At 35.0% G+C, this 27,244-nt stretch overlaps 1 protein-coding gene across 1 annotated transcript; it reads left to right on the plus strand.

Moving 5' to 3' along the window:
- Positions 1–14,463: 14,463 nt before the first annotated feature.
- LOC117329381 (carbohydrate sulfotransferase 10-like) lies at positions 14,464–23,796 on the plus strand. Its single transcript, XM_033887309.1, has 2 exons — positions 14,464–14,639; positions 19,845–23,796. Exons 1-2 carry the CDS (start codon positions 14,546–14,548, stop codon positions 20,969–20,971), a joined length of 1,221 nt encoding a protein of 406 aa, XP_033743200.1. The 5' UTR covers positions 14,464–14,545; the 3' UTR covers positions 20,972–23,796.
- Positions 23,797–27,244: the final 3,448 nt, after the last annotated feature.

The following is a 27,244-nucleotide window of genomic DNA, read 5'->3' on the forward strand; positions in this document are numbered from 1 at the left end:
TCATATGAATTATGATACATACAGATATACACGTGTTTATAAATAAAAGATTAGTCATCTGTCCCACCTGGTATTATGTGACGGTAATTGTAGCGGTAAATGCATTTTTGCCCAACTTTCTGATTACTATTACGGTGATCGGTAACAACAATAACTGGATGGTGACGGCACGTTTTATTGTTTGCCACATGGTGAAATTTGAACACAACTCGTGCAGCGATACCTGTCCCAGAACGGTTTAGGTAACAAGTACCTCTGTATAAAAATACATCGATCCGATGGACCTTTAATATTGCATCAATTTTCAGATATTACTCATTGCAATTGAAAATCGACAGATCTAGATTATTCCATTTTGTCTGATTCGAAAAAACTGAAAATAGTTAAACATGTCATTTTCCATGTTTCAAATATATTTACAATGTGTTGGCTGAAAAAATGTAATCAATATTATTGACCGAGTAACATGATTAAAAGACACGAGTCGTTAATTGTCGTGTAACCGTTAGGGAATGGTATTTTCAAGATTGCGGGCAAATGTGATAACAGAAGATGACAATGCACTTTACACTAGAAACTCACTTATTAGAACAACTAGACTTTCAAACAATTAAGATAAACATAGGACTGATTTGCTAATTTAGTATGAGCAAAACCTTTCGATGAATCATGCCTCCATGCCGAGTTTTAAAGTTCACTCAACTTTGTGAAGGATTCACAGTTGTTAATGAAATGAAAAGCATCCGACATCACACAGCCATTTCCCATTTGTAGGACTCGTCATTGATGCTAGATACATACTACATCTGTGTCGTTCTTCTAGGACCCGTCAATGATGTTAGGTACATCATACAAATGTTTCCCCTTCAAGGACTCGTCAGTTATTTAAGACACATCATATAGCTGTCCCGTCAGTCTAGGATTCGACAGTGATGTTAGGGACATCATATAGCTATCCCGTCCCTCGAGGACTTGTCAGTTTTGCAAGGGACATCAAACACCTATCTAGACCTTGTAAGATTCCTCAGTGATGTTAGAGACACTATACTGGTGGCTGTCCTTATAATAATGTTCAGTGAGGTAAGGGACACTACAGCTGTCACGCCCTTCTTGGACCCGTCAGTGATGATAAAGAAATCATTCTTGTGACCCGTCGTTCTAGGACCCGTCAGTGATGCTAGGGATATCATACAGCTGTTCCATCCTTCTAGGAATTGTCATTTATACATTATTTTCGACATTATACAGCTGTCTTTTTAATACTTGTTAGTGATTCTAGGGGCATTATTCAACTCTCCCGTCCTTCTAGGAATCGCCAGTGATGTAAGGGACCACATACAGCTGTCCCGTTCTTCTAGGACTCGTCAATGATGTAAGGGACCACATACAGCTGTCCCGTTCCTTCTAGGACTCGTCAGTGATGTTAGGGACCGCATACAGCTTACCCACCCTTCTAGGATTCGACAGTGATGCTAGGGACACCACACATTTGTCTTGACAATCTAAGTTTCGTCAGTGATGTTAGAGACATCATATTTGTAATCCGTCAATCTAGGACCCGTCAGTGATGTTAGGGATATCATATAGCTGCTCCGTCCTTCTAGGATTCGACAGTGATGCTAGAGACATCATACTTGTAACCCGTCCTTTCTTTGACCCTTAACCCGTCCTTTCTAGGACCCATCGGTGCTGTTATGGACACAATACAGCTGTTGTTTCCTTCTATAACTTGTCATTGATGTTAGGAACATCACACAGCTGTCCCGTCCTTATAGGACCCGTCAGTGATGTTGGTATGGGTGTATATTTAGAGATTGGAGGTGATGTGAGTGTTCTAGTCTGAGGTTATTGGTGTATATTTACAGATTGGATGTGGTGTGAGTGTTATAGTCTGAGAGTATGGATGTATATTTAGAGATTGGAGGTGATGTTAGTGTTCTAGTCTGAGGTTATTGGTGAGCCTTGGGGGGTATGGGTGTATATTTAGAGATTGGAGGTGATGTGAGTGTTCTAGTCTGAGAGTATGGGTGTATATTTAGAGATTGGAGGTGATGTGAATGTTCTAGTCTGAGGTTATTGGTGTATATTTACAGATTGGATGTGGTGTGAGTGTTATAGTCTGAGAGTATGGATGTATATTTAGAGATTGGAGGTGATGTTAGTGTTCTAGTCTGAGGTTATTGGTGAGCCTTGGGGGGTATGGGTGTATATTTAGAGATTGGAGGTGATGTGAGTGTTCTAGTCTGAGAGTATGGGTGTATATTTAGAGATTGGAGGTGATGTGAATGTTCTAGTCTGAGGTTATTGGTGTATATTTACAGATTGGATGTGGTGTGAGTGTTATAGTCTGAGAGTATGGATGTATATTTAGAGATTGGAGGTGATGTTAGTGTTCTAGTCTGAGGTTATTGGTGTATATTTAGAGATTGGAGGTGATGTTAGTGTTCTAGTCTGAGGGTATGGGTGTATATTTACAGATTGGAGGTGATGTTAGTGTTCTAGTCTGAGAGTATGGGTGTATATTTAGAGATTGGAGGTGATGTGAATGTTCTAGTCTGAGGTTATTGGTGTATATTTACAGATTGGAGGTGGTTTGAGTGTTATAGTCTGAGAGTATGGTTGTATATTTAGAGATTGGAGGTGATGTTAGTGTTCTAGTCTGAGGTTATTGGTGTATATTTAGAGATTGGAGGTGATGTTAGTGTTCTAGTCTGAGGGTATGGGTGTATATTTACAGATTGGAGGTGATGTTAGTGTTCTAGTCTGAGAGTATGGGTGTATATTTAGAGATTGGAGGTGATGTGAATGTTCTAGTCTGAGGTTATTGGTGTATATTTACAGATTGGAGGTGGTGTGAGTGTTATAGTCTGAGAGTATGGATGTATATTTAGAGATTGGAGGTGATGTTAGTGTTCTAGTCTGAGGTTATTGGTGTATATTTAGAGATTGGAGGTGATGTTAGTGTTCTAGTCTGAGGGTATGGGTGTATATTTACAGATTGGAGGTGATGTTAGTGTTCTAGTCTGAGAGTATGGGTGTATATTTAGAGATTGGAGGTGATGTTAGTGTTCTAGTCTGAGGGTATGGGTGTATATTTACAGATTGGAGGTGATGTGATTGTTCTAGTCTGAGGTTATTGGTGTATATTTACAGATTGGAGGTGGTGTGAGTGTTATAGTCTGAGAGTATGGATGTATATTTAGAGATTGGAGGTGATGTTAGTGTTCTAGTCTGAGGTTATTGGTGAGCCTTGGGGGGTATGGGTGTATATTTAGAGATTGGAGGTGATGTGAGTGTTCTAGTCTGAGAGTATGGGTGTATATTTAGAGATTGGAGGTGATGTGAATGTTCTAGTCTGAGGTTATTGGTGTATATTTACAGATTGGATGTGGTGTGAGTGTTATAGTCTGAGAGTATGGATGTATATTTAGAGATTGGAGGTGATGTTAGTGTTCTAGTCTGAGGTTATTGGTGTATATTTAGAGATTGGAGGTGATGTTAGTGTTCTAGTCTGAGGGTATGGGTGTATATTTACAGATTGGAGGTGATGTTAGTGTTCTAGTCTGAGAGTATGGGTGTATATTTAGAGATTGGAGGTGATGTGAATGTTCTAGTCTGAGGTTATTGGTGTATATTTACAGATTGGAGGTGGTGTGAGTGTTATAGTCTGAGAGTATGGGTGTATATTTAGAGATTGGAGGTGATGTTAGTGTTCTAGTCTGAGGTTATTGGTGTATATTTAGAGATTGGAGGTGATGTTAGTGTTCTAGTCTGAGGGTATGGGTGTATATTTACAGATTGGAGGTGATGTTAGTGTTCTAGTCTGAGAGTATGGGTGTATATTTAGAGATTGGAGGTGATGTGAATGTTCTAGTCTGAGGTTATTGGTGTATATTTACAGATTGGAGGTGGTGTGAGTGTTATAGTCTGAGAGTATGGATGTATATTTAGAGATTGGAGGTGATGTTAGTGTTCTAGTCTGAGGTTATTGGTGTATATTTAGAGATTGGAGGTGATGTTAGTGTTCTAGTCTGAGGGTATGGGTGTATATTTACAGATTGGAGGTGATGTTAGTGTTCTAGTCTGAGAGTATGGGTGTATATTTAGAGATTGGAGGTGATGTTAGTGTTCTAGTCTGAGGGTATGGGTGTATATTTAGAGATTAGAGGTGATGTGATTGTTCTAGTCTGAGAGTATTGGTGTATAGTTACAGATTCGAGGTGATGTTAGTGTTCTAGTTTGAGGTTATTGGTGTATATTTAGAGATTGGAGGTGATGTTAGTGTTCTAGTCTGAGGGTATGGGTGTATATTTACAGATTGGAGGTGGTGTGAGTGTTATAGTCTGAGAGTATGGATGTATATTTAGAGATTGGAGGTGATGTTAGTGTTCTAGTCTGAGGTTATTGGTGTATATTTAGAGATTGGAGGTGATGTTAGTGTTCTAGTCTGAGGGTATGGGTGTATATTTACAGATTGGAGGTGATGTGAGTGTTCTAGTCTGAGAGTATGGGTGTATATTTAGAGATTGGAGGTGATGTGAGTGTTCTAGTCTGAGAGTATGGGCGTATATTTAGAGATTGGAGGTGATGTTAGTGTTCTAGTCTGAGGGTATGGGTGTATATTTAGAGATTGGAGGTGATGTTAGTGTTCTAGTCTGAGGTTATTGGTGTATATTTACAGATTGGAGGTGGTGTGAGTGTTATAGTCTGAGAGTATGGATGTATATTTAGAGATTGGAGGTGATGTTAGTGTTCTAGTCTGAGGTTATTTGTGTATATTTAGAGATTGGAGGTGAAGTAAGTGTTCTAGTCTTAGGTTATTTGTGTATATTTAGAGATTGGAGGTGATGTTAGTGTTCTAGTCTGAGGTTATTGGTGTGGACTTAGAATTGGGAGGTGATGTGATTGTTCTAGTCTGAGGGTATTGGTGTATATTTAGAGGTTGGAGGTGATGTGAGTGTTCTAGTCTGAGAGTATGGGTGTATATTTAGAGATTGGAGATGATGTTAGTGTTCTAGTCTGAGGGTATGGGTGTATATTTAGAGATTGGAGGTGATGTGAGTGTTCTAGTTTGAGGTTATTGGTGTATATTTAGAGATTGGAGGTGATGTTAGTGTTCTAGTCTGAGGGTATTGGTGTATATTTAGAGATTGGAGGTGATGTTAGTGTTCTAGTCTGAGGTTATTGGTGTATATTTAGAGATTGGAGGTGATGTTAGTGTTCTAGTCTGAGGTTATTGGTGTGGACTTAGAATTGGGAGGTGATGTGAGTGTTCTAGTCTGAGGGTATTGGTGTATATTTAGAGGTTGGAGGTGATGTGAGTGTTCTAGTCTGAGAGTATGGGTGTATATTTAGAGATTGGAGGTGATGTTAGTGTTCTAGTCTGAGGGTATGGGTGTATATTTACAGATTGGAGGTGATGTGATTGTTCTAGTCTGAGAGTATGGATGTATATTTAGAGGTTGGAGGTGATTTTAGTGTTCTAGTCTGATGTTATGGGTGTATATTTAGAGATTGGAGGTGATGTTAGTGTTCTAGTTTGAGGTTATTGGTGTATATTTAGAGATTGGAGGTGATGTTAGTGTTCTAGTCTGACTTAATTGGTGTATGTTTAGAGATTGGAGGTGATGTTAGTGTTCTAGTCTGAGGTTATTGGTGTATATTTAGAGATTGGAGGTGATGTTAGTGTTCTAGTTTGAGGTTATTGGTGTATATTTAGAGATTGGAGGTGATGTTAGTGTTCTAGTCTGAGGGTATGGGTGTATATTTACAGATTGGAGGTGGTGTGAGTGTTATAGTCTGAGAGTATGGATGTATATTTAGAGATTGGAGGTGATGTTAGTGTTCTAGTCTGAGGTTATTGGTGTATATTTAGAGATTGGAGGTGATGTTAGTGTTCTAGTCTGAGGGTATGGGTGTATATTTACAGATTGGAGGTGATGTGAGTGTTCTAGTCTGAGAGTATGGGTGTATATTTAGAGATTGGAGGTGATGTGAGTGTTCTAGTCTGAGAGTATGGGTGTATATTTAGAGATTGGAGGTGATGTTAGTGTTCTAGTCTGAGGGTATGGGTGTATATTTAGAGATTGGAGGTGATGTTAGTGTTCTAGTCTGAGGTTATTGGTGTATATTTACAGATTGGAGGTGGTGTGAGTGTTATAGTCTGAGAGTATGGATGTATATTTAGAGATTGGAGGTGATGTTAGTGTTCTAGTCTGAGGTTATTTGTGTATATTTAGAGATTGGAGGTGAAGTAAGTGTTCTAGTCTTAGGTTATTTGTGTATATTTAGAGATTGGAGGTGATGTTAGTGTTCTAGTCTGAGGTTATTGGTGTGGACTTAGAATTGGGAGGTGATGTGATTGTTCTAGTCTGAGGGTATTGGTGTATATTTAGAGGTTGGAGGTGATGTGAGTGTTCTAGTCTGAGAGTATGGGTGTATATTTAGAGATTGGAGATGATGTTAGTGTTCTAGTCTGAGGGTATGGGTGTATATTTACAGATTGGAGATGATGTGATTGTTCTAGTTTGAGGTTATTGGTGTATATTTAGAGATTGGAGGTGATGTTAGTGTTCTAGTCTGAGGGTATTGGTGTATATTTAGAGATTGGAGGTGATGTTAGTGTTCTAGTCTGAGGTTATTGGTGTATATTTAGAGATTGGAGGTGATGTTAGTGTTCTAGTTTGAGGTTATTGGTGTGGACTTAGAATTGGGAGGTGATGTGAGTGTTCTAGTCTGAGGGTATTGGTGTATATTTAGAGGTTGGAGGTGATGTGAGTGTTCTAGTCTGAGAGTATGGGTGTATATTTAGAGATTGGAGGTGATGTTAGTGTTCTAGTCTGAAGGTATGGGTGTATATTTACAGATTGGAGGTGATGTGATTGTTCTAGTCTGAGAGTATGGATGTATATTTAGAGGTTGGAGGTGATTTTAGTGTTCTAGTCTGATGTTATGGGTGTATATTTAGAGATTGGAGGTGATGTTAGTGTTCTAGTTTGAGGTTATTGGTGTATATTTAGAGATTGGAGGTGATGTTAGTGTTCTAGTCTGACTTAATTGGTGTATGTTTAGAGATTGGAGGTGATGTTAGTGTTCTAGTCTGAGGTTATTGGTGTATATTTAGAGATTGGAGGTGATGTTAGTGTTCTAGTTTGAGGTTATTGGTGTATATTTAGAGATTGGAGGTGATGTTAGTGTTCTAGTTCGAGGTTATTGGTGTATGTTTAGAGATTGGAGGTGATGTTAGTGTTCTAGTCTGAGGTTATGGGTGTATATTTAGAGATTGGAGGTGATGTTAGTGTTCTAGTTTGAGGTTTTTGGTGTGTATTTAGAGATTGGAGGTGATGTTAGTGTTCTAGTCTGACTTAATTGGTGTATGTTTAGAGATTGGAGGTGATGTTAGTGTTCTAGTCTGAGGTTATTGGTGTATATTTAGAGATTGGAGGTGATGTTAGTGTTCTAGTTTGAGGTTATTGGTGTATATTTAGAGATTGGAGGTGATGTTAGTGTTCTAGTTCGAGGTTATTGGTGTATGTTTAGAGATTGGAGGTGATGTTAGTGTTCTAGTCTGAGGTTATTGGTGTATATTTAGAGATTGTAGGTGATGTTAGTGTTCTAGTTTGAGGTTTTTGGTGTGTATTTAGAATTTGGAGGTGATGTGATTGTTCTAGTCTGAGGTTATTGGTGTGGACTTAGAACTGGGAGGTGATGTGAGTGTTCTAGTCTGAGGGTATTGGTGTATATTTAGAGATTGGAGGTGATGTGAGTGTTCTAGTCTGAGGGTATTGGTGTATATTTAGAGATTGGAGGTGATGTTAGTGTTCTAGTCTGAGGTTTTTGGTGTGTATTTAGAATTGGGAGGTGATGTGAGTGTTCTAGTCTGAGGGTATAGGTATGTATGTATAATTGGGAGGTGATGTGAATATTCTTCTGGGCGGGAAAGGGTTTGTATTTAGTGATAGGATGTAGTGCATGTGTGTTCTAGTTTCAGGGGATGGATTGGTATCTAGAGGTTGCAGGTGATTGGCGCGTTCTTGTCTGGGGAATGGGTGTTTTTCTTGAGTCAGGATTTGAATTGAGTGTTCAAGACTAGAGACAGGGTATGTCTCTAAAATCTGGGAAAGGGATGGGTGTTCTGGAATTGGTGTGTACCCAGATTTGGAAAGAGGGATTAGTGTTCTAGACTACAGGAATGCATCTAGGGTGAAGATGATAGGTAGGTAGTCTAGCCTAGTGGTTAGTGAGTGGAAATAACGTCCAAATAAAGATTGAATCGCATACAGCTTAAACATAACAATGCTTTATCTAACAGAGAAAAACACTATTATTATACAGTCGGTTTGGAAACAAGTGAAGATATACCAAAGTACCTAAAAACTGTAGCAGTATGAATCCAGTGGTGCTGCATGTGTTACGATATTCCATTCCATGAACTTCGGCAGACTCCGGTACTCTGGTAGGATATCGGGCACTGGAATTTGCCGAGGTTTGCCGAATTTGACTAACTCTTTGGCGTAATGATAGCACTTACGATGGAACGTATTGGATGACCCTCGCATTTGACATTTACACACAATCGAAGAGCTGATGTATTTTGAACCAATGTTGACTTAATCTCTTAATCAAAACATCGGGTAGCTCGCTCAGGCGACAAGACACGAGGTATTTTCTGTAGGTTGATGTCAAATTTACAAGTACTTCAATTTGAATCAATTATTCTATTTTTATATTTTCATTGAAGCTACATGTAATATAGCACGATATATACTTTACCATTTGCTTCTAATATTGGGTCTTTCAAATCAACTGCCCGCGCGTCCAAAGAACCTCAGTTACTTTCTTTTCACAACACAGAGGTGTTTATCTTTTTGTCAAGTGTGACGTCATAAGGATATACATGTTTCTACTATTCCAGGGCTGTGCTTTTGCGATGCATATACGTTTTCCTTTTCGTCTTTATAAATGAAATCAATAGAAAATTGAATGGTTTCTCGTTTAATATAAGATATCACTCATATGAGTTTTATATGCGCTAAAATATTTATATTCTGTCATACTCGTGAAATATAGGTAACACTTAACGAGGAACCATTCAATGTCTTGTACATATTCAGTGTATATAAGGTCAGTGATGCCGATATCGCAGTATTCCGGAGTTTATAGGTATCGTTACTTTGTACCGTTCAGCGGTAGCCGTGTAACAGGCAAAATAATCTCGTATAATGTGCCGATATTGAGTTCGCAAATTAATATTTCTCTGTGATGTTTTATAGACATATGTCTTCTCGTTTTCGGTCGCCTTTACTTTTATTTTTATCATACACCACAAAAATTTCCTTAACTTAGAATTTACCATAGGAAAGGATTACATAACTTAAAGAAACATTCTTAGCTAAGAATTTTCCCTTTCAATCTTATAATGCTTTCCTATGAACAATGGTAAGTTAAAGAATTTCCCTAAGGAAAGTGCAGCTCTAAGTGAGTTGATTTTCTTCTGATTAGTGTTTACTCCTTCATCCAAATTGACTTTTATAGACCAAACATCACATACAGTAAACGCTCTGAAGATTTTCGTGATTGCATTCGTTCTTAATTAATCCATTACTAATGACATCTGATATTGTTACTATGGATACATAAACAGTTTTTCTGTGCATGTAATGTTTTAACTTTGTGGAAAATTGAAACAAGCTTGCTGCTTAGCTGTTAATACTTAATTTTGTTTAAACTTTGTGTTTAATGGGAATTGTTTACTCTTTCCGTGTTTATTTGTTATATCTTTAGCTAAAGGAAATAATTTCAATGTACGTTTTCCTACTATACCCAGGTGTCGTTTTACAGATTAAGGCGATGATTTAGTATTACACAGATCTCATATAACAATACACCAGGCATAACTATGTCGTAATTATACGATAACTTTGCCTTAATTACGACACACGAACTCGTAATCACAAGATAAAAGAACGTAATATTGACATAATAAACTCGTTATTTCCAGATAGCTATATCATAAATGCCCAATGTGGCAGTGACTGGCTTACGTATTAGAAAGAAAATATCTTTAATGTTGACATAGCAAACATTTTAACATACGGACTTGTACAGCAAAAATACATATGTTAGGTGTATTCTGAAAATGGCAGTGCCTGTTCCAGGATAAACAGAAATAGGAATGTCTAGCTGCACATTAATTTAAAACAAATATAAACTATATTCAATATAACATCAAACCCATGCCATCAGAATTATACATTAAAACTGAATTGTGTCGAACATTTTTAATTAAATTCATCCGATGGGTCTTATGCTTTGTTCCGTCCGAATTTCCCCCTTCTTTATATTGGTAAATAGAATAAATATATTTCGAACATTGTTAATTCGCATACTGCGAAACATATCGATCCGTCACTTTTAGATTATACCAAAGCTTCCTTGTTTGTGTCGAACATTTTGTTTGCCAATAGGCATTTGCCAATAAATAATAAATATGACATTTCCAATCTGACAGACAAAACTAACTTCACCACTAGTAGGTATCGTCTGGTCATAATTAATGGCCGATTACCTGTCCAGGCTAAAGCAACTCACAAATTTGTTAGTTTTATGTTGAATATTTTAAATGATTTTATGGTCAACATTTGATTCAAACTGCAGATATAAAGATTCATATTTATTGAATGGTACAAAATTCTAGTCATAAAATATGTCATTAATATTCTCATTTCTAAGAATTAGAAACATGTATTTGTACTATTTTTAATCAAGCTAGCCAAGCTTGGCTGTGTTTACAACGCGTATATAGAGGATATTGAATGGTTTCCCGTTTAATATAACATATATTTCACGAGTATGACAGAATATCGATATTTTCACGAGTGCGAAGCACGAGTGAAAAATATCGAAATATTCTGTCATACGAGTGAAATATATGTTATATTTAACGGGAAACCATTCAATTTTCTTTTTTTGCATTTCATAAACTTAAAAACAGAATTAAAAACATGGAAAAATTAATAGTCAAAAAGTGCGGGAATCAGTAATGACGTCATCTCTTTGTGACGTTACTCCACGTCAACTTGACGGCGCCATTTTGAAATGACTGATCAGCGCATTTTCTGCGTTTGCTGCTGTTATCGGAGAATCTGTGCATGAATAGCTAACGTCAAGTGAGTATTAAGTAAAAAACTAGTCAGAATATTTCAGAAATACAGCGATATAACAAATTTATCTATCTCCGCTTCGATTGGAAGCATCGGTAAGTTTCAACGAGGTGAATACAAAGGTCCGCTCTGATTGGTCAAAAACGGAAAACTGATATTTTCATTGCAAATCTTATATTTTCACTGCAAAATCTTATATTTTCACTGCAAAATCTTATATTTTCACTGCTCATCGCTGCAGTGAAAATATAAGTTTTATTAGTTTGATAAATCTCTATATTTCACTGGCAAAAATGCAATAACACCTTTTATTTGTTATTGATTATTCAAATAAAACATTTATAGTACTCTGACAATTTTGCCAATGTCTGCCTTTTTTGTGAGAGGCTTTTATTTTTACAAATGATTATTGGATAGTTATACAAGTGGTGCGCATTTCCGACTGGTATAAACTCCCAAATGAGAGAAACCTACATCATTGTCAATTGAATAAAATCATAACTGCAATAATGGTGGCCTACAATTACATGTCAGTCATAGTTTAATGTTATGACAAACGGACAACAGCCTACGTGATTGGCTACATTTTGTTTTCGTTAGATAGTTTGTGTGTCAATGCCTAATAAACTGTTTGAATAAACAATTTATGGTAAAAGACATGTCCACCCTTTCAATACTTACATGATGGAATAATACAGTACGGATATGCTGTATGAAAAAAAAATATTCACGCAACATGCATGTATGTGTATTCACGTATGTGATACGATCAATGATAACCAGACAATGTTTGTATTGTTCTGGATTGTGTGCATAAATTATGACCAATCTATTGATTCATATCTACTTGAATTACTAGTACATTTATTTTCATCAGAATACATACATGTATCAGTTATGTAACATTGCCGTAGCAAAATGTTTTAGTGGTTCAGGATCACAAACAACAATATCAGGTATCAATACTTTTTTTGTTTATAGATTTTATTTTATCTTAAGTCCATGTTCTACATTGGAAGTGTAATTTTGACGAAACATGAAAACATTCCTCTAGTATTTTGAGTTTACTTTATGATGCAATAAATAACTGAAGTCTCACAAGTTTAGTTGATAGTTATTGTATGCTAACATTGTATAAAATTTCTCTCGAACATTCAAAGTAATAAGAAATTTTTAAAAAAAGTTACTAAATTTTTGTTTAATTGTTTTTTATTGCCCAGATATTCAAACATATAGATGACTGCCATGGTTGGGACCCTGGGTTCAGCATCTTGACAAATATGTCCTCATGCAAGAGGGCTCTCATTCTACATACACATTCGTTTGTTCGTTAATTAATTTGTTTGTTCGTTCGTTCGTTCTTTCATTCATTTATTTAATGTTGTTTCATTCATTTTGTGAGTCATTTGTAACGTTTAATCCTGCCACACACTCATGATCACACACACCCTCACACCCATATATATATACATGCATAGATATACACTACTCGCACACATAAACATACAACACTCTCTATATATCGCACTCTGTGTAACACTCTCTCCTCTCTTATACTCTACAAACAAAAACAAACAAAAAAATAATATGAAAACAAATTAAGAGAAGTGGGATGGGTTTGAGGGGAGTCCAGTCCTGATGAGACATTTGGGGAATAGGGTAGATTAGAGATGATGACAGACCGTAAAAACTGTGCTACTGGATACTACCAGAAAAAAAATCATTGCTCTACAAGGGCATTATAAATAAAATCTCCAATTTTCGTAAAATTTCCCTAATAAATTCTTTCTTTTGATTTATAGAATACCATTTTCAACGTTTTAACTTTTTTTTTTAATTTGCTGTAAATGTAGGAATAATACCATTCCTTCTACAACAATGTATATGGTATTTTATTATTAAAAGGAAATGATTCAAGATATCACTAAAATTGATATTACCTAAAATTACATCTGTACTCAGAAGCACGCAAAGATAATCGTAGTCAGAATACCATGAATTAAATTCTTCTATCACAGTATTAGAAACAAAAGTATAAGATATGTACAACAATTGCTCTTTATCAGTTTCACTTTATAAAGTTTAGAGTAACTTGGTTTTTTGTGTTAACAAATGGCAATATTGTTAATATTCTCAAACATGAATTCTTCAAGTAACAAACAGCTTTTCCACTTATCCTGACTGGTTTATAGTTTTTATTGTTACCGGACTCTCTCTTAAATTGTTAATGACTGTTGACTGGCGAGAAAAATCCACACGCGCCCAAACACCTAAAATTATTATGATGAAGCGTCTTACTGATCGCGATTTGTAAACAGTAACTCTAGCAATGCTCCCTAGATTCAAAGTAAAAAAGGTTCGAAGAAATTTCCAATCACGGTTTGTTGTATCTAATTGAAAACAGGGATTCGGCTACCACGTAAAATATCATAAAAGGGTTTGCATGAATTCTTCCAGCGTATTGCGAGGCCTAAGGAACGTCAACTTTGGAGTAAGAGTTTACTGAAGGCTTTTTACGCGTTACTCAGTCTAATAAAATAGCATATAAGTGAAATCTTGTGGATTATTAAGGTAACAAAACAGTTGTGTCATGCCTTATCAGTCAACAATCAAACTCTCCCCCTCGTTGTTGGGGCCAACGCCTCGGGGAAGAGTTTTGACTGTTGACTGATAAGGCATGACACAACTGTATACTGTAAACTAAGAGCCTGTAAATGAATTTGTGGTCTAAGAATGAAAAATAATGCCATAAAAGACGCAATGTATGTTATTTTAGTAAGAATGTCATGGCTTATTTTCGAGACTGCCTTTCATCAAGATTTGCGTTGACAATATGTGACTGACAGCAGATTAGACCAGTTAAACTGTTATAGAGAAATAATAACATTTTCGAGACCAAATTATTTGACTGGTTTAGACAAAGATTTAGATTTGAAAGGGTCCAATGTATTACATTCAATCATAGTGTAATAACAGAATACAGTGACGTTTAGATCATATACTATATATTACTTTTGATTGATAATCTGAACTTTTCTCAAAATATCTTAAATCTTCGATAACGAATAATGAAGAAAGCAATAATAATTGAAATTCTGAACCTGTTTGCCACGCAGAGACTAAAACAAAATGTGGAAATGCGTATTACAAATCGATGACTCCAGCACATTTCATACCTATCGATAGATTTATGCTTAATCAGTTAAGTAAGGACTTAAGACTTAAAAGCAACAGCTTGAATTTGCTATCAAAGTCACACGTAAAGGACAATCATACGTGAACTGTGAACCTAACTTGTTGCATGCTATAGTCTTATCGTGTTTACATAGACATAGGTAACCTGTATTTGGAAACACTGTCTGATACATGTACATTTGCCAACAATGAGTTTCGTTAGGTATAGAGGCGTCGTAGCAGGAGGAATATGTGTAACTCTTCTATGTTGTTTTTACATTTTCGGACGAAGCTATCAGGGCGGTAAGTACTAAAGTATACAACTATATGAAATGTATTACTCGCATTGCTTATCACACACGAACACCTAATACCCGAGATATGGATAGCACGGTTCAGTTTTTACTACATGTAGGATACTTCAAAGTTGAGGATACTTTACATGAAACTACGTGTATAATACTTTATAGTTAGTATACTTTACATGAAACTACGTGTATAATACTTTATAGGTAGTATACTTTACATGAAACTACATGTACGTGTATAATACTTTATATACTTATATACTTATATACTTAAAAAACTGGAATGTACTCTCTTCATAAACCGCTTCGCGGTTTATTTAGAGTACACTCCAGTTTTTTCTTTTATGACTGTATAACAGAAAAAATAATTGATGTTAATCCTTAATTACATGAAACTACGTGTAAAATACTTTATAGTTAGTATACTTTACATGAAACTACGTGTAAAATACTTTATAGTTAGTATACTTTACATGAAACTACGTGTATACTACTTTATAGTTAGTATACTTTACATGAAACTACGTGTATAATACTTTATAGGTAGTATACTTTACATGAAACTACGTGTATAATACTTTATAGGTAGTATACTTTACATGAAACTACGTGTATAATACTTTATAGTTAGTATACTTTACATAAAACTACGTGTAAAATACTTCATAGTTAGTATACTTGACATGAAACTACGTGTAAAATACGTCATAGTATACTTTACATGAAGCTACGTGTATAATACTTCATAGTTAGTATACTTTACATGAAACTACGTGTAAAATACGTCATAGTATACTTTACATGAAGCTACGTGTATAATACTTCATAGTTAGTATACTTTACATGAAGCTACGTGTATAATACTTTATAGTTAGTATACTTTACATGAAGCTACGTGTATAATACTTTATAGTTAGTATACTTTACATAAAACTACGTGTATACTACTTTATAGTTAGTATACTTTACATGAAGTTACGTGTAAAATACTTCATAGTTAGTATACTTTACATAAAACTACGTGTATAATACTTTATAGTTAGTATACTTTACATGAAACTACGTGTATACTACTTTATAGTTAGTATACTTTACATGAAACTACGTGTATAATACTTTATAGTTAGTATACTTTACATGCAGCTACGTGTATAATACTTTATAGTTAGTATACTTTACATGAAGCTACGTGTAAAATACTTCATAGTTAGTATACTTTACATAAAACTACGTGTATACTACTTTATAGTTAGTATACTTTACATGAAGTTACGTGTAAAATACTTCATAGTTAGTATACTTTACATGAATCTACGTGTATACTACTTTATAGTTAGTATACTTTACATAAAGTTACGTGTATAATACTTTATAGTTGAGGATACTTTACATGAAACTACGTGTATAATACTTTATAGTTAGTATACTTTACATGAAACTACGTGTAAAATACTTCATAGTTAGTATACTTGACATGAAACTACGTGTAAAATACGTCATAGTATACTTTACATGAAGTTACGTGTATAATACTTTATAGTTGGGGATACTTTACATGAAACTACGTTTTTAATACTTTATAGTTAGTATACTTTACATAAAACTACGTGTAAAATACTTCATAGTTAGTATACTTGACATGAAACTACGTGTAAAATACGTCATAGTATACTTTACATGAAGCTACGTGTATAATACTTCATAGTTAGTATACTTTACATGAAACTACGTGTAAAATACGTCATAGTATACTTTACATGAAGCTACGTGTATAATACTTCATAGTTAGTATACTTTACATGAAGCTACGTGTATAATACTTTATAGTTAGTATACTTTACATGAAGCTACGTGTATAATACTTTATAGTTAGTATACTTTACATAAAACTACGTGTATACTACTTTATAGTTAGTATACTTTACATGAAACTACGTGTAAAATACTTCATAGTTAGTATGTTAGTATACTTTACATGAAACTACATGTATACTACTTTATAGTTAGTATACTTTACATGAAACTACGTGTATAATACTTTATAGGTAGTATACTTTACATGAAACTACGTGTATAATACTTTATAGTTAGTATACTTTACATAAAACTACGTGTAAAATACTTCATAGTTAGTATACTTGACATGAAACTACGTGTAAAATACGTCATAGTATACTTTACATGAAGCTACGTGTATAATACTTCATAGTTAGTATACTTTACATGAAACTATGTGTAAAATACGTCATAGTATACTTTACATGAAGCTACGTGTATAATACTTCATAGTTAGTATACTTTACATGAAAATACGTGTATAATACTTTATAGTTAGTATACTTTACATAAAACTACGTGTAAAATACTTCATAGTTAGTATACTTGACATGAAACTACGTGTAAAATACGTCATAGTATACTTTACATGAAGCTACGTGTATAATACTTCATAGTTAGTATACTTTACATGAAACTACGTGTAAAATACGTCATAGTATACTTTACATGAAGCTACGTGTATAATACTTTATAGTTAGTATACTTTACATGAAGCTACGTGTAAAATACTTCATAGTTAGTATACTTTACATAAAACTACGTGTATACTACTTTATAGTTAGTATACTTTACATGAAGCTACGTGTATAATACTTTATAGTTAGTATACTTTACATGAAGTTACGTGTAAAATACTTCATAGTTAGTATACTTTACATGAATCTACGTGTATACTACTTTATAGTTAGTATACTTTACATAAAGTTACGTGTATAATACTTTATAGTTGAGGATACTTTACATGAAACTACGTGTATAATACTTCATAGTTAGTATACTTGACATGAAACTACGTGTAAAATACGTCATAGTATACTTTACATGAAACTACGTGTATAATACTTTATAGTTAGTATACTTTAATAAAACTACGTGTATAATACTTCATAGTTAGTATACTTTACATGAAACTATGTGTAAAATACGTCATAGTATACTTTACATGAAGCTACGTGTATAATACTTCATAGTTAGTATACTTTACATGAAAATACGTGTATAATACTTTATAGTTAGTATACTTTACATAAAACTACGTGTAAAATACTTCATAGTTAGTATACTTGACATGAAACTACGTGTAAAATACGTCATAGTATACTTTCCATGAAGCTACGTGTATAATACTTCATAGTTAGTATACTTTACATGAAACTACGTGTAAAATACGTCATAGTATACTTTACATGAAGCTACGTGTATAATACTTTATAGTTAGTATACTTTACATGAAGCTACGTGTAAAATACTTCATAGTTAGTATACTTTACATAAAACTACGTGTATACTACTTTATAGTTAGTATACTTTACATGAAGCTACGTGTATAATACTTTATAGTTAGTATACTTTACATGAAGTTACGTGTAAAATACTTCATAGTTAGTATACTTTACATGAATCTACGTGTATACTACTTTATAGTTAGTATACTTTACATAAAGTTACGTGTATAATACTTTATAGTTGAGGATACTTTACATGAAACTACGTGTATAATACTTTATAGTTAGTATACTTTACATGAAACTACGTGTAAAATACTTCATAGTTAGTATACTTGACATGAAACTACGTGTAAAATACGTCATAGTATACTTTACATGAAACTACGTGTATAATACTTTATAGTTAGTATACTTTAATAAAACTACGTGTATAATACTTTATAGTTAGTATACTTTACATGAAGTTACGTGTATAATACTTTATAGTTGGGGATACTTTACATGAAACTACGTTTTTAATACTTTATAGTTAGTATACTTTACATGAAGTTAAATGTTTCATATGACTGGTCCATATCGGCATATAAGCTTCCATGTCACATTTTACTGTGTGATAAAAATGTAATGATAGTCAAAAAAAGAAAAAACAAATCAAGTCGTGTTACGTGATCAGTCTCGACTGGAAAGTCACCATACATGAAATATGTGGATAAAATTATTTTGAAGGTTTCATCTAATTTTTTCATCGATATCAGCTTTGTGGTAATATGCACATATATCTTTTACCCGTGTCAATGTTCTACGGGATGTATTATGCTTATTGGATATTGGACACTCAGGCAAGTTCCCGCATGAAATCCCTTTGACAAGAAGTATGAAACAGACGGCAGATTATCCGCTGGACAGGTGTGTGTCGTAAAACAAAGTGTCTTCGAGTAAGCATTCATCATCAACCGATGATTACCTTTAATTGACTGACCGTACATTCGTCACTGGTATAATTTAACACTACGGCTGTAACAATGTATCACCGTCCTACCCGATATGTCAGATAATATGGATCCCCGTTTGGTCTCGTGTATACCTTTTTCTCGATAATCAATTTTCAAACATATTTTAATTACTCAACATGACCTGTGCCTGGTTTATGATTTTTACTGCATGTTCTATCCGTGATACGATATACAGTGCGATATGTCATGCCTACCTCTAGATTCAGACATCTGCAGGGCAGCGATAACCTTATGATAACTATTGGTAGGATAACGGATACACTGTGTGCTTAACACGTGCCATCAACGTGATACTATACCTATTTATTACCCGTGATATACCTTCCCAGAACATGGGAATTGATCAGTTAATTTTACCAAAAACAAACCACAAAATTTTAATCGAAATTCCCACAAGGCACTGTCAAATCCCTTAAGTTCAAATTTGTGAAATTTGATATTTAGTTCGGCCACTTGCCTTCAAGATCTCTATAAACCATATCATAGATGACTTCGTTGCTTATGTGGTGTGTGATATTTTATGACTGCATGTTTTCTTCTTCCTCCTCGTTTCGAATGTAAATTATGCCGGTTGTCTTCACTCAGAACACTCGGGGAAAGACTTGTAAATTTTGGTTTACAAATATGCTTCCCTGGATTACAAGCTTAATTTTTTCACCTGTTACAAAACAATATCAAATTACTTAACTTATAGTACACCAATGTCATTAAGGTCGTTTGATATCCCCGACTTCCTGTAAAGATTTTCATATTTTTGCTTTAGCATTACTACCTAGGACAGATCAGCTGTTGGTACCGTTTTATTTTCGTTATTTCACATCTGCCTATCCATTACTAAATATATATTAAAGTTGCTGGTTTTTCATTGCCATGCCTAATAAATTCCTGTTTACGTTTCAGACAAACAGTTGGCATTCAAGGAGAATCAGATCAAAGACAGTTCAATTGACTACATTACGAAGAATACATGGAACGATCGCATACAACATTTACAAAAAGGGTGCTCCCAATCTGACGAAAAGGACAAATACAAAATCCAATACCGTCAAAGCACAGCGATATTTTTCCAATCAAAGAAGCTTAATATCAGTGTGTGTAAAGTGGCAAAGGCAGGAAGTACATTTTGGGCGATTGTGTTTTTAATAGTACAAAGGGGCATGCCCGCTACTCAAGCATTTAGCATTCCTAGACATAGGATACATGCAATGACTGGCGGAATTACTAAAACACTACGTGCCAGTCATGAACAACTGGGAACAACTGGTGTTGTTGTTTCTCGTGATCCGTACTCAAGATTATTTTCAGCCTTCATTGACAAGTTTTTCTTATTAAGGTTTGTACAAAATGCTAAATCACTTGCAACATCATTGAGAAAGGGACTGTTTATGACCAAAGCTGGAGAATGTGGATACAATGTTTCATTCCAAGATTTTGTGGACAGCGAAACTACAAAAGCTCTACAGGGAAGAGGTATTAATCGACATTGGTGCCCTGTATACACTATGTGTAGAGTGTGTGACGTGGAATATCAGTATGTAATTCAACAAGAGACGTTGACCAGGGATACGGAGTATATTATTGATCAGCTTAACATCAGTAGCGATATAAAAACAACACTGACAAAAATGTTTCATGGATCTGGTAAGAACAGCACTATGGAAGGTGTAATAAAAACTATGTGGAGTGCCATCGATAACCCTGCAATGCAAGCATGTTGTAGCAAGAAACTCGCCTACTTCATGAAAATGTGGGAGGGATTCAAAATACAAGGCTACATCAGAACAGATATATCTTTTCCCTTATCAGCCTTTCAGGCAAAAAACAGTGTAAACGTAGAAAAAATCACTAAAGCTGTTATAACTGCAATGAATACAAACCCTTTATCAAGCGAAGAACGAAAAGCACAACGCAGACAAGCTTTAGTGAAAGCATATGAAGGCATGCCTAAACGTATTATATATAGGATTCAGGAAATGTATAAAATGGACTTTTATCTATTTGGCTATGATAAAAATCCGCCATCTTGATCGTTATCTAGTTTGGTATGTTGCATAATAGGTTAACTTAGTGTTATCAAAACATTCTTTTTTCTTTTGAAGACTTAGGTAATCTGACGATCACCTTGGGGAAGCATTTCCCCAAAAACATTACAACTGATATGGCACGTTATACAATTTTAAATAGTGTGTTACTGTTTACACACCGTGGTATGTAACCACTTTCAAAACCGCCAATTGGTCAATTGTAACCTTCAACAATCTGATTGACTAATCTCTGACCTTTGACCACGGACTACTTTTACTACTCTCATGACCACTTATTCTTTTTGTCGTCTGTTATTCAAAAAATCAAAATGGACACGTTCTGAGAACTTGCTAGGTGTCAAAATTGGCCTAATTGGATGAAAGGAGTATTCTCATAGATAGGCTGATTACTATGGGGTTTTAACGTACGAAATATAATTTCATATGCTATTATAGATTACGCACGGGAGCAAGATATTGAATTGATCATGGCGAACGAAAACTGACACTTCCCACCTCTCCCATGATTCTCTATACGCAGTGGACCCTGATAGCCATGAATGGATCATCAAAACAAACAACAAACGTACGACAAAATCGCTGTCCATAATAGCAGTCATTAGAATGAGACATCGCAGCATCTAACGTAGGCCTAAGCCTTCAGCTTCCCTTTTCCCTGGTACAGTGGTAACTAGGTCGTTTGCATTCGGTACGAATATTGTACCATAAAAAAAATAACACATTCTTATCATTCAACTTATCATTATAACGACTGTATATCCCAAACTCAAAATTGTAAAAGTCCATAAAACGTGTCCGTAAATTGATAAGATATTTCGTGTAAACACACTGACAAACGTGAAATGCACATACATGTATTGCTCAACACTCCAGCTCGGTTTCCGAAGTATTTGTAGAAATGCATGGTGTCCTGAATGAATAAATCTCAGGATGAACATTTAGCATCACTATAAACAATAATAATAGCATTCTTTCGAAATCCGGGGGAACCGATTATCAAATCTGGCGGTTTAATTAATCTAATAATCACATGTGACGTTCGACTTCGCGGTGTCGGATTGAAGATTTGAGAGTTATCTAAACAAGTGTGCTATCAATAAAACACACAAACACAATGCTCGTCAAACTTTTATTTCATTTTGTAAAAAATATATAATTTATAAATAGAACTATATAATACAAATTATATTAGCTGTATACCTAAAATTTAATGTGATTTTTTGCCTTCATTATGAACTATATTTTGTCTTGTAATGATTCGGTTCACAGAATTTAGTTGCTAGTAGGGATAATTCGAACTCGACATTTGTAAGTAAAGAGGTTATTGGACAAACGTGTTCCCAAACGAGTGACGGTTGTTTAGCATGCTTAAAAGAAAAGACACTCGCTAAAGCTCTGGTCTTTTTTATTTGAAAATTAACAAGCTCGAGTTAGATTAAATTATAAACAACCGTCACTCGTTTGGGAACCTATACTTCATCTTAGCTCAATTTACAATATCGAAAACAATTGACTGTATCTTACAGTTCTGATATGAAAGAAAGGGATTGATTGTTCACCGTTTTGCCATCACAGCTATGAGGATTCAACCTTAAATGTCTAAATCCACAGCCACTGTCTAGGCATTGTTGTAGAATTATATGCCTGACGTATGTCAATTTCGATAAGCGTTTTATCCCCTTTTCTGTATCATATCGTCCGCATTGTTCAATTTATTTTGATTTTCCTTTCTTTAGATTTCACACTGTCGGTACCTAGTATCACTCACTCAAAAGTTTAGAATAGGTAGTTTGCTGCAGTTTTATACATAAGCTTGTATATAGTTTACTGATTTGCTACATACATGTACAGAAGATATATAGGGGATATTTAATGGTTTGCCGTTTGATATAAATATGCTGTATTTCTAGATGTATGCTAGATTTTTTGGTATATTTTTACGCGTTCCTAGCACGAGAAAATATACACGAGTGAAATATATTTGATCTTAAACGGTAAACCATTAATTTATTGTTTATCACGTTTCGAATGAGGCCTTTAAATTATTTTATGAAATATTTTCTACACTTGCCTACTGGAAAGTAGCCAGACAAATCCGTCAAATGACAACCGATCGAGTCAGCTGATCTGGATAAGTGCGCATTTCAAAATATTATTACTATACAAAATATAGTTCCATATTGTAAATATATATATATATGTTATGATAAAAGACTCTTATAAACTCCAGTTCGTGTTTATTAGTTCCTAAAACGCAATATTTTATCAATTATCTATGTAAACACTGTAGTTGGATACAGCTGTTTAATGATAATAAAACGTAGTTATTCCTGTGACCATGCAGCAGGAAAGTAATTCCGGCAAAGCCTTGTATTTTCACTGCAAAAATCTTATCTTTTTACTGCTCATCACTGCATTAAAAAATTTTTTTCCAGTTTAATAATTTTCTGTATTTCACAGGCAAACATTCTATATAAACATGTACACTTTTTGTATGTGCCATTCACATATATTTATATTCTGAGTGTTGATTCTTTATATGAACATACCAAGTGAAAACAATAAAACATTTGACCATGAAACGCTATGAAAACAGTATGAAAACGTCGTTTCACGTGCTGATTTTCCACACATTACATCAGAAAAATATTAATACGCTTGAAAAATAGTCACCGTTTCATTTCCGTAAATGATATTTTCTTTGTCATCTATTCACATAAAATAAATCTAGTTTAACACGAATTATTGTATTCGATGTTATTTCATGTCTTTTTGTTTTGAATAACAAGCGAAAAAAAAAAAAAAAAGACACCAAACGACTGGAAACTAAGGAGCGGAAGGACGATGGTGCAGTGGCGGGATCACCGGCTGTTCCATTAATTTAGCATATTTTCGTATATAGATATCAAAAATTGAAAATTTTAAAATGAATCTGTTCTTTATGTTTTTATTCTAAATCACCCTAATGTAAATACAGTGTATATGAATTTAAAGGATTTATTTCATTTTCATGGCGGCTATGAATAGCAGTTTATAGCTATCTACATATCTTCCAAGGTGCGCTAACGTGCACCACGGGATCAATGTATGTAGTAGCTACTGTTATTCATAGCCGCCATGGAAATGAAAAAAATCCATTCAATCCCTATATTTGTCCCATCATTATAAGCTATTTTCTCACTTGCACATGCATCAATTGCTATTACAATGCCACACTGAAGCAGAAAAATATACCTGATTTATTACAAATCATGCGAGAACTTCGAATTGATCCATCGTATCAAATGTGTCAGAATTTAATGTACACCTGTTGACATGAGGAACAACTCCACTCTCCATAAATTATATACATGTACACTGTATATATACAAATATACCTACTTGCACGTGTCTATACAATTTACCATCGCGTACAGCAGTCCTGCTCCACGTTATGAGTAAATATCTCAATATCCGAACAGTCTTGAAATATACAGGTACTTAGCAATGCGTCATTTGTTGGCAACATTTACTGTTCATACGGACATAAAAGCGATTAGGTTAAGTTGTTTTCGAACACACGCTGAGGATAAATGTCACTCACAAAGGATTTGGACGACAATACCCAATACCAAGTTCCCGACAGCTGCCGTAGTCGTTTTATATATATATGTATTGTATTTAATAAATGTTATTTTATTTCATGGTATTTAAAACTGTTCTATCATGTATTTTAAGCTGCCTGTTCATCCTCTTATAATAAATCATGATGTCGGCACTTATTTTGTGAAGATAGCATGACCTAATTTCATCAAAACCCATTCAGGCATTCAGGAGATGTAGGGATTTAAATTTAATTAGGGGATAGTACGTTGTTTTGAGTGGCTATCCTAGCGATTGGAACATGACATTTGGTTTGTACTCGAAACCGATAGATAATATACATATATGTGCCATTCACCTGTAGGTGATAGGTCGAGAGTTCAAACCAAATTTCATGTTTTAATCACCAGTATGGTCAGGAGAAACAGCGTACTATCCCATTCTACAACGTGTACTGTTAAATATAATTAGAAATATTGTTTTATATCGCTACAAGTACGCTTTGACCCCCACTAGTGACTTGTCATACTAAAGTGGACCAATCGGGAAAAAAATTCAAAAGTCGTTCATTTGGCCACGCCCATACCGGCGAGAGTACGATATGTATGTTGACGAGGCGGTGTATTCGGATTGTTGAAAAAGTTCTCTTACCGAAGATTTAACGATTTATTTGGATTTACTCTACAGTATGCATAGCGATATGTGCGTTGCGACAAAATCAGTGTTGATGTGTTTATATAGGCCCAACCGTTATGTGAAGTTTTGTGCACTTGTTCTTTTTCAATTTTAATTTTGTTTGGCTAGATACCTCCACACGGACGGAAGGAACGTTTCAATAAATAAATGACGGTAAGAACAATATTTACTATTTTGTTTGATTTATTCAACAAAATACATTCTATTTGGTACTGTACTTTCTGTTCGTGTGTCTGCATTATAATGCTTCAGTGACGACTCATTACGATGATCAATATGAAATTCCGCTAGGAGGCGAACTTGACGTCATAGGTTGGTTGTTGGTAAATCCTTCGTTTGGATCGGAACACCCCGTTTCCGGTTTAATCTGTGTCGCTGTCAGGAATATATTACTGTTATCATTGTCTTTGTAGCTGAGACGAAAGCATTGTGCACATAGAAGGCATATATAAATAAATGCGTGCTATATTGGACGTTTTGACAACAGGTGTCCGTACAGTTACAGCTCAATTAAGCGCCAGCAGAAAGACTGTCTGTACAGATATATAAATATACAGAGTTCATGCATCAGTGGCGATTGGCTTCACGCATGGAATATTATTACGAATAGATACTATGCACATGTTATATACACAGTTGAGTTCATTTCATACTAGAGTCAGTGGTGACGTTATTTTGCGTAGGTCCTATGCTAATATGTTGATACAGATCTGTCTGGCTCTATGTATGTTAGATAGCACGACTTGGCTCTTCCTCTTCACTCCGGATTTAGTGTCTTTACAATGCATTAGGATTTCCGAAATGGCGGGTGCAGTACATTACACATTACATCACTGGAGTTGAGTTTCCCGATATGGTGTCACCAGCATTTGTACCTGTGTTGTTGATGTTTTGTATAAGATGTGTCAGATATGTCTTATGTGTGTTCAATCGTTTTGCAATAGAGGAGGAAATGTTCTATATCTTCTTGGCTAGTGCTGCAAAGTTTACGTGTGAGAGAGACAGCATGTTCGTTGAATTCATGTCTATTGGCTTGCAGAGTGTAAGTTCTTGTCAGGATTGTAGCTTTAACAATGGTTTCTTTAACCTGTCTGGGGTTTATAGCTGTTTCCCATGGTGGATGCGGCTTACTTAATGGGTTGTTTTGAATATCCATTTTAGGGATGGCCCTGCAGTTTTTTCCTCTTCACACTTCTCCATCCAGTATTGGTTGGATTCGGCTTGTACCATGGAATCCCTGGTTGCTTTTAATAGGGGTCACCTAGTAGGTCAAAGGCAGATGGTAATGAGTATTTTGACAATATTGATCGAATGTTGACAAACCAGCTGTTGCTGTCTTCTTCCTTTATTTCAAGTTGACGCAGTGCTATTTCGTGTTCTGTTGTTCTAGGTTAACGTTTGATGTTGCCGAATAGTCGTCATATTGTTTTGGTTAGAAACGGGGCGTGGCATAAGCGTAATGGACGGGGCTTAACACGATTGATCATGGTTCTATCGCAGATTAGAACATGGTTCGTATCCAGTCAAAACATGCGTTACAAACGAATCGTGTTGAATAATGATTTACCTCAATTTCTCATATCTGGCCCCGTCCCTCCAGTCCTAGGGGAGCTACACCCTCCATGTATGCATCGTTAGATCTGTTTTGTCCTATAATGCTCCGGACCAAATTTCATTAAAATACAACCAGGCGTCAAAACTTGTTGAGATTCAAAGGATAAGCCTCAATTTCCCCTATTGGGCTCCGCCCCTCCGGCCCCAGGGGATCAACACCCTTCGTTTTTTTTTAACAAGTTTGGATCTCCTTTGTACAATATGCTCCCGACGGATGACGGACGCAACATCATCGCATAAGCTCATCGGCCTTTCGGGTCAGGTGAGCTAAAAAGTTTATAAGATATTATTACAAAGGGCAATGACAATGGGTAAATAATTGTCGAATAACTACCATTTTAGAACATGTCAGAGATCGTGTCG

This window comes from Pecten maximus, chromosome 6 (genome assembly GCF_902652985.1).
Source record: "Pecten maximus chromosome 6, xPecMax1.1, whole genome shotgun sequence".
In the NCBI taxonomy this organism is placed as follows: domain Eukaryota; kingdom Metazoa; phylum Mollusca; class Bivalvia; order Pectinida; family Pectinidae; genus Pecten; species Pecten maximus.

Excerpts from the sequence above, each read along its gene's own strand:
- LOC117329381 (XM_033887309.1), top strand. The coding sequence starts at position 14,546 with ATGAGTTTCGTTAGGTATAGAGGCGTCGTAGCAGGAGGAATATGTGTA. Across the intron at positions 14,640-19,844 it reads CGGACGAAGCTATCAGGGCG|ACAAACAGTTGGCATTCAAG; the intron begins GTAAGTACTAAA and ends TTTACGTTTCAG.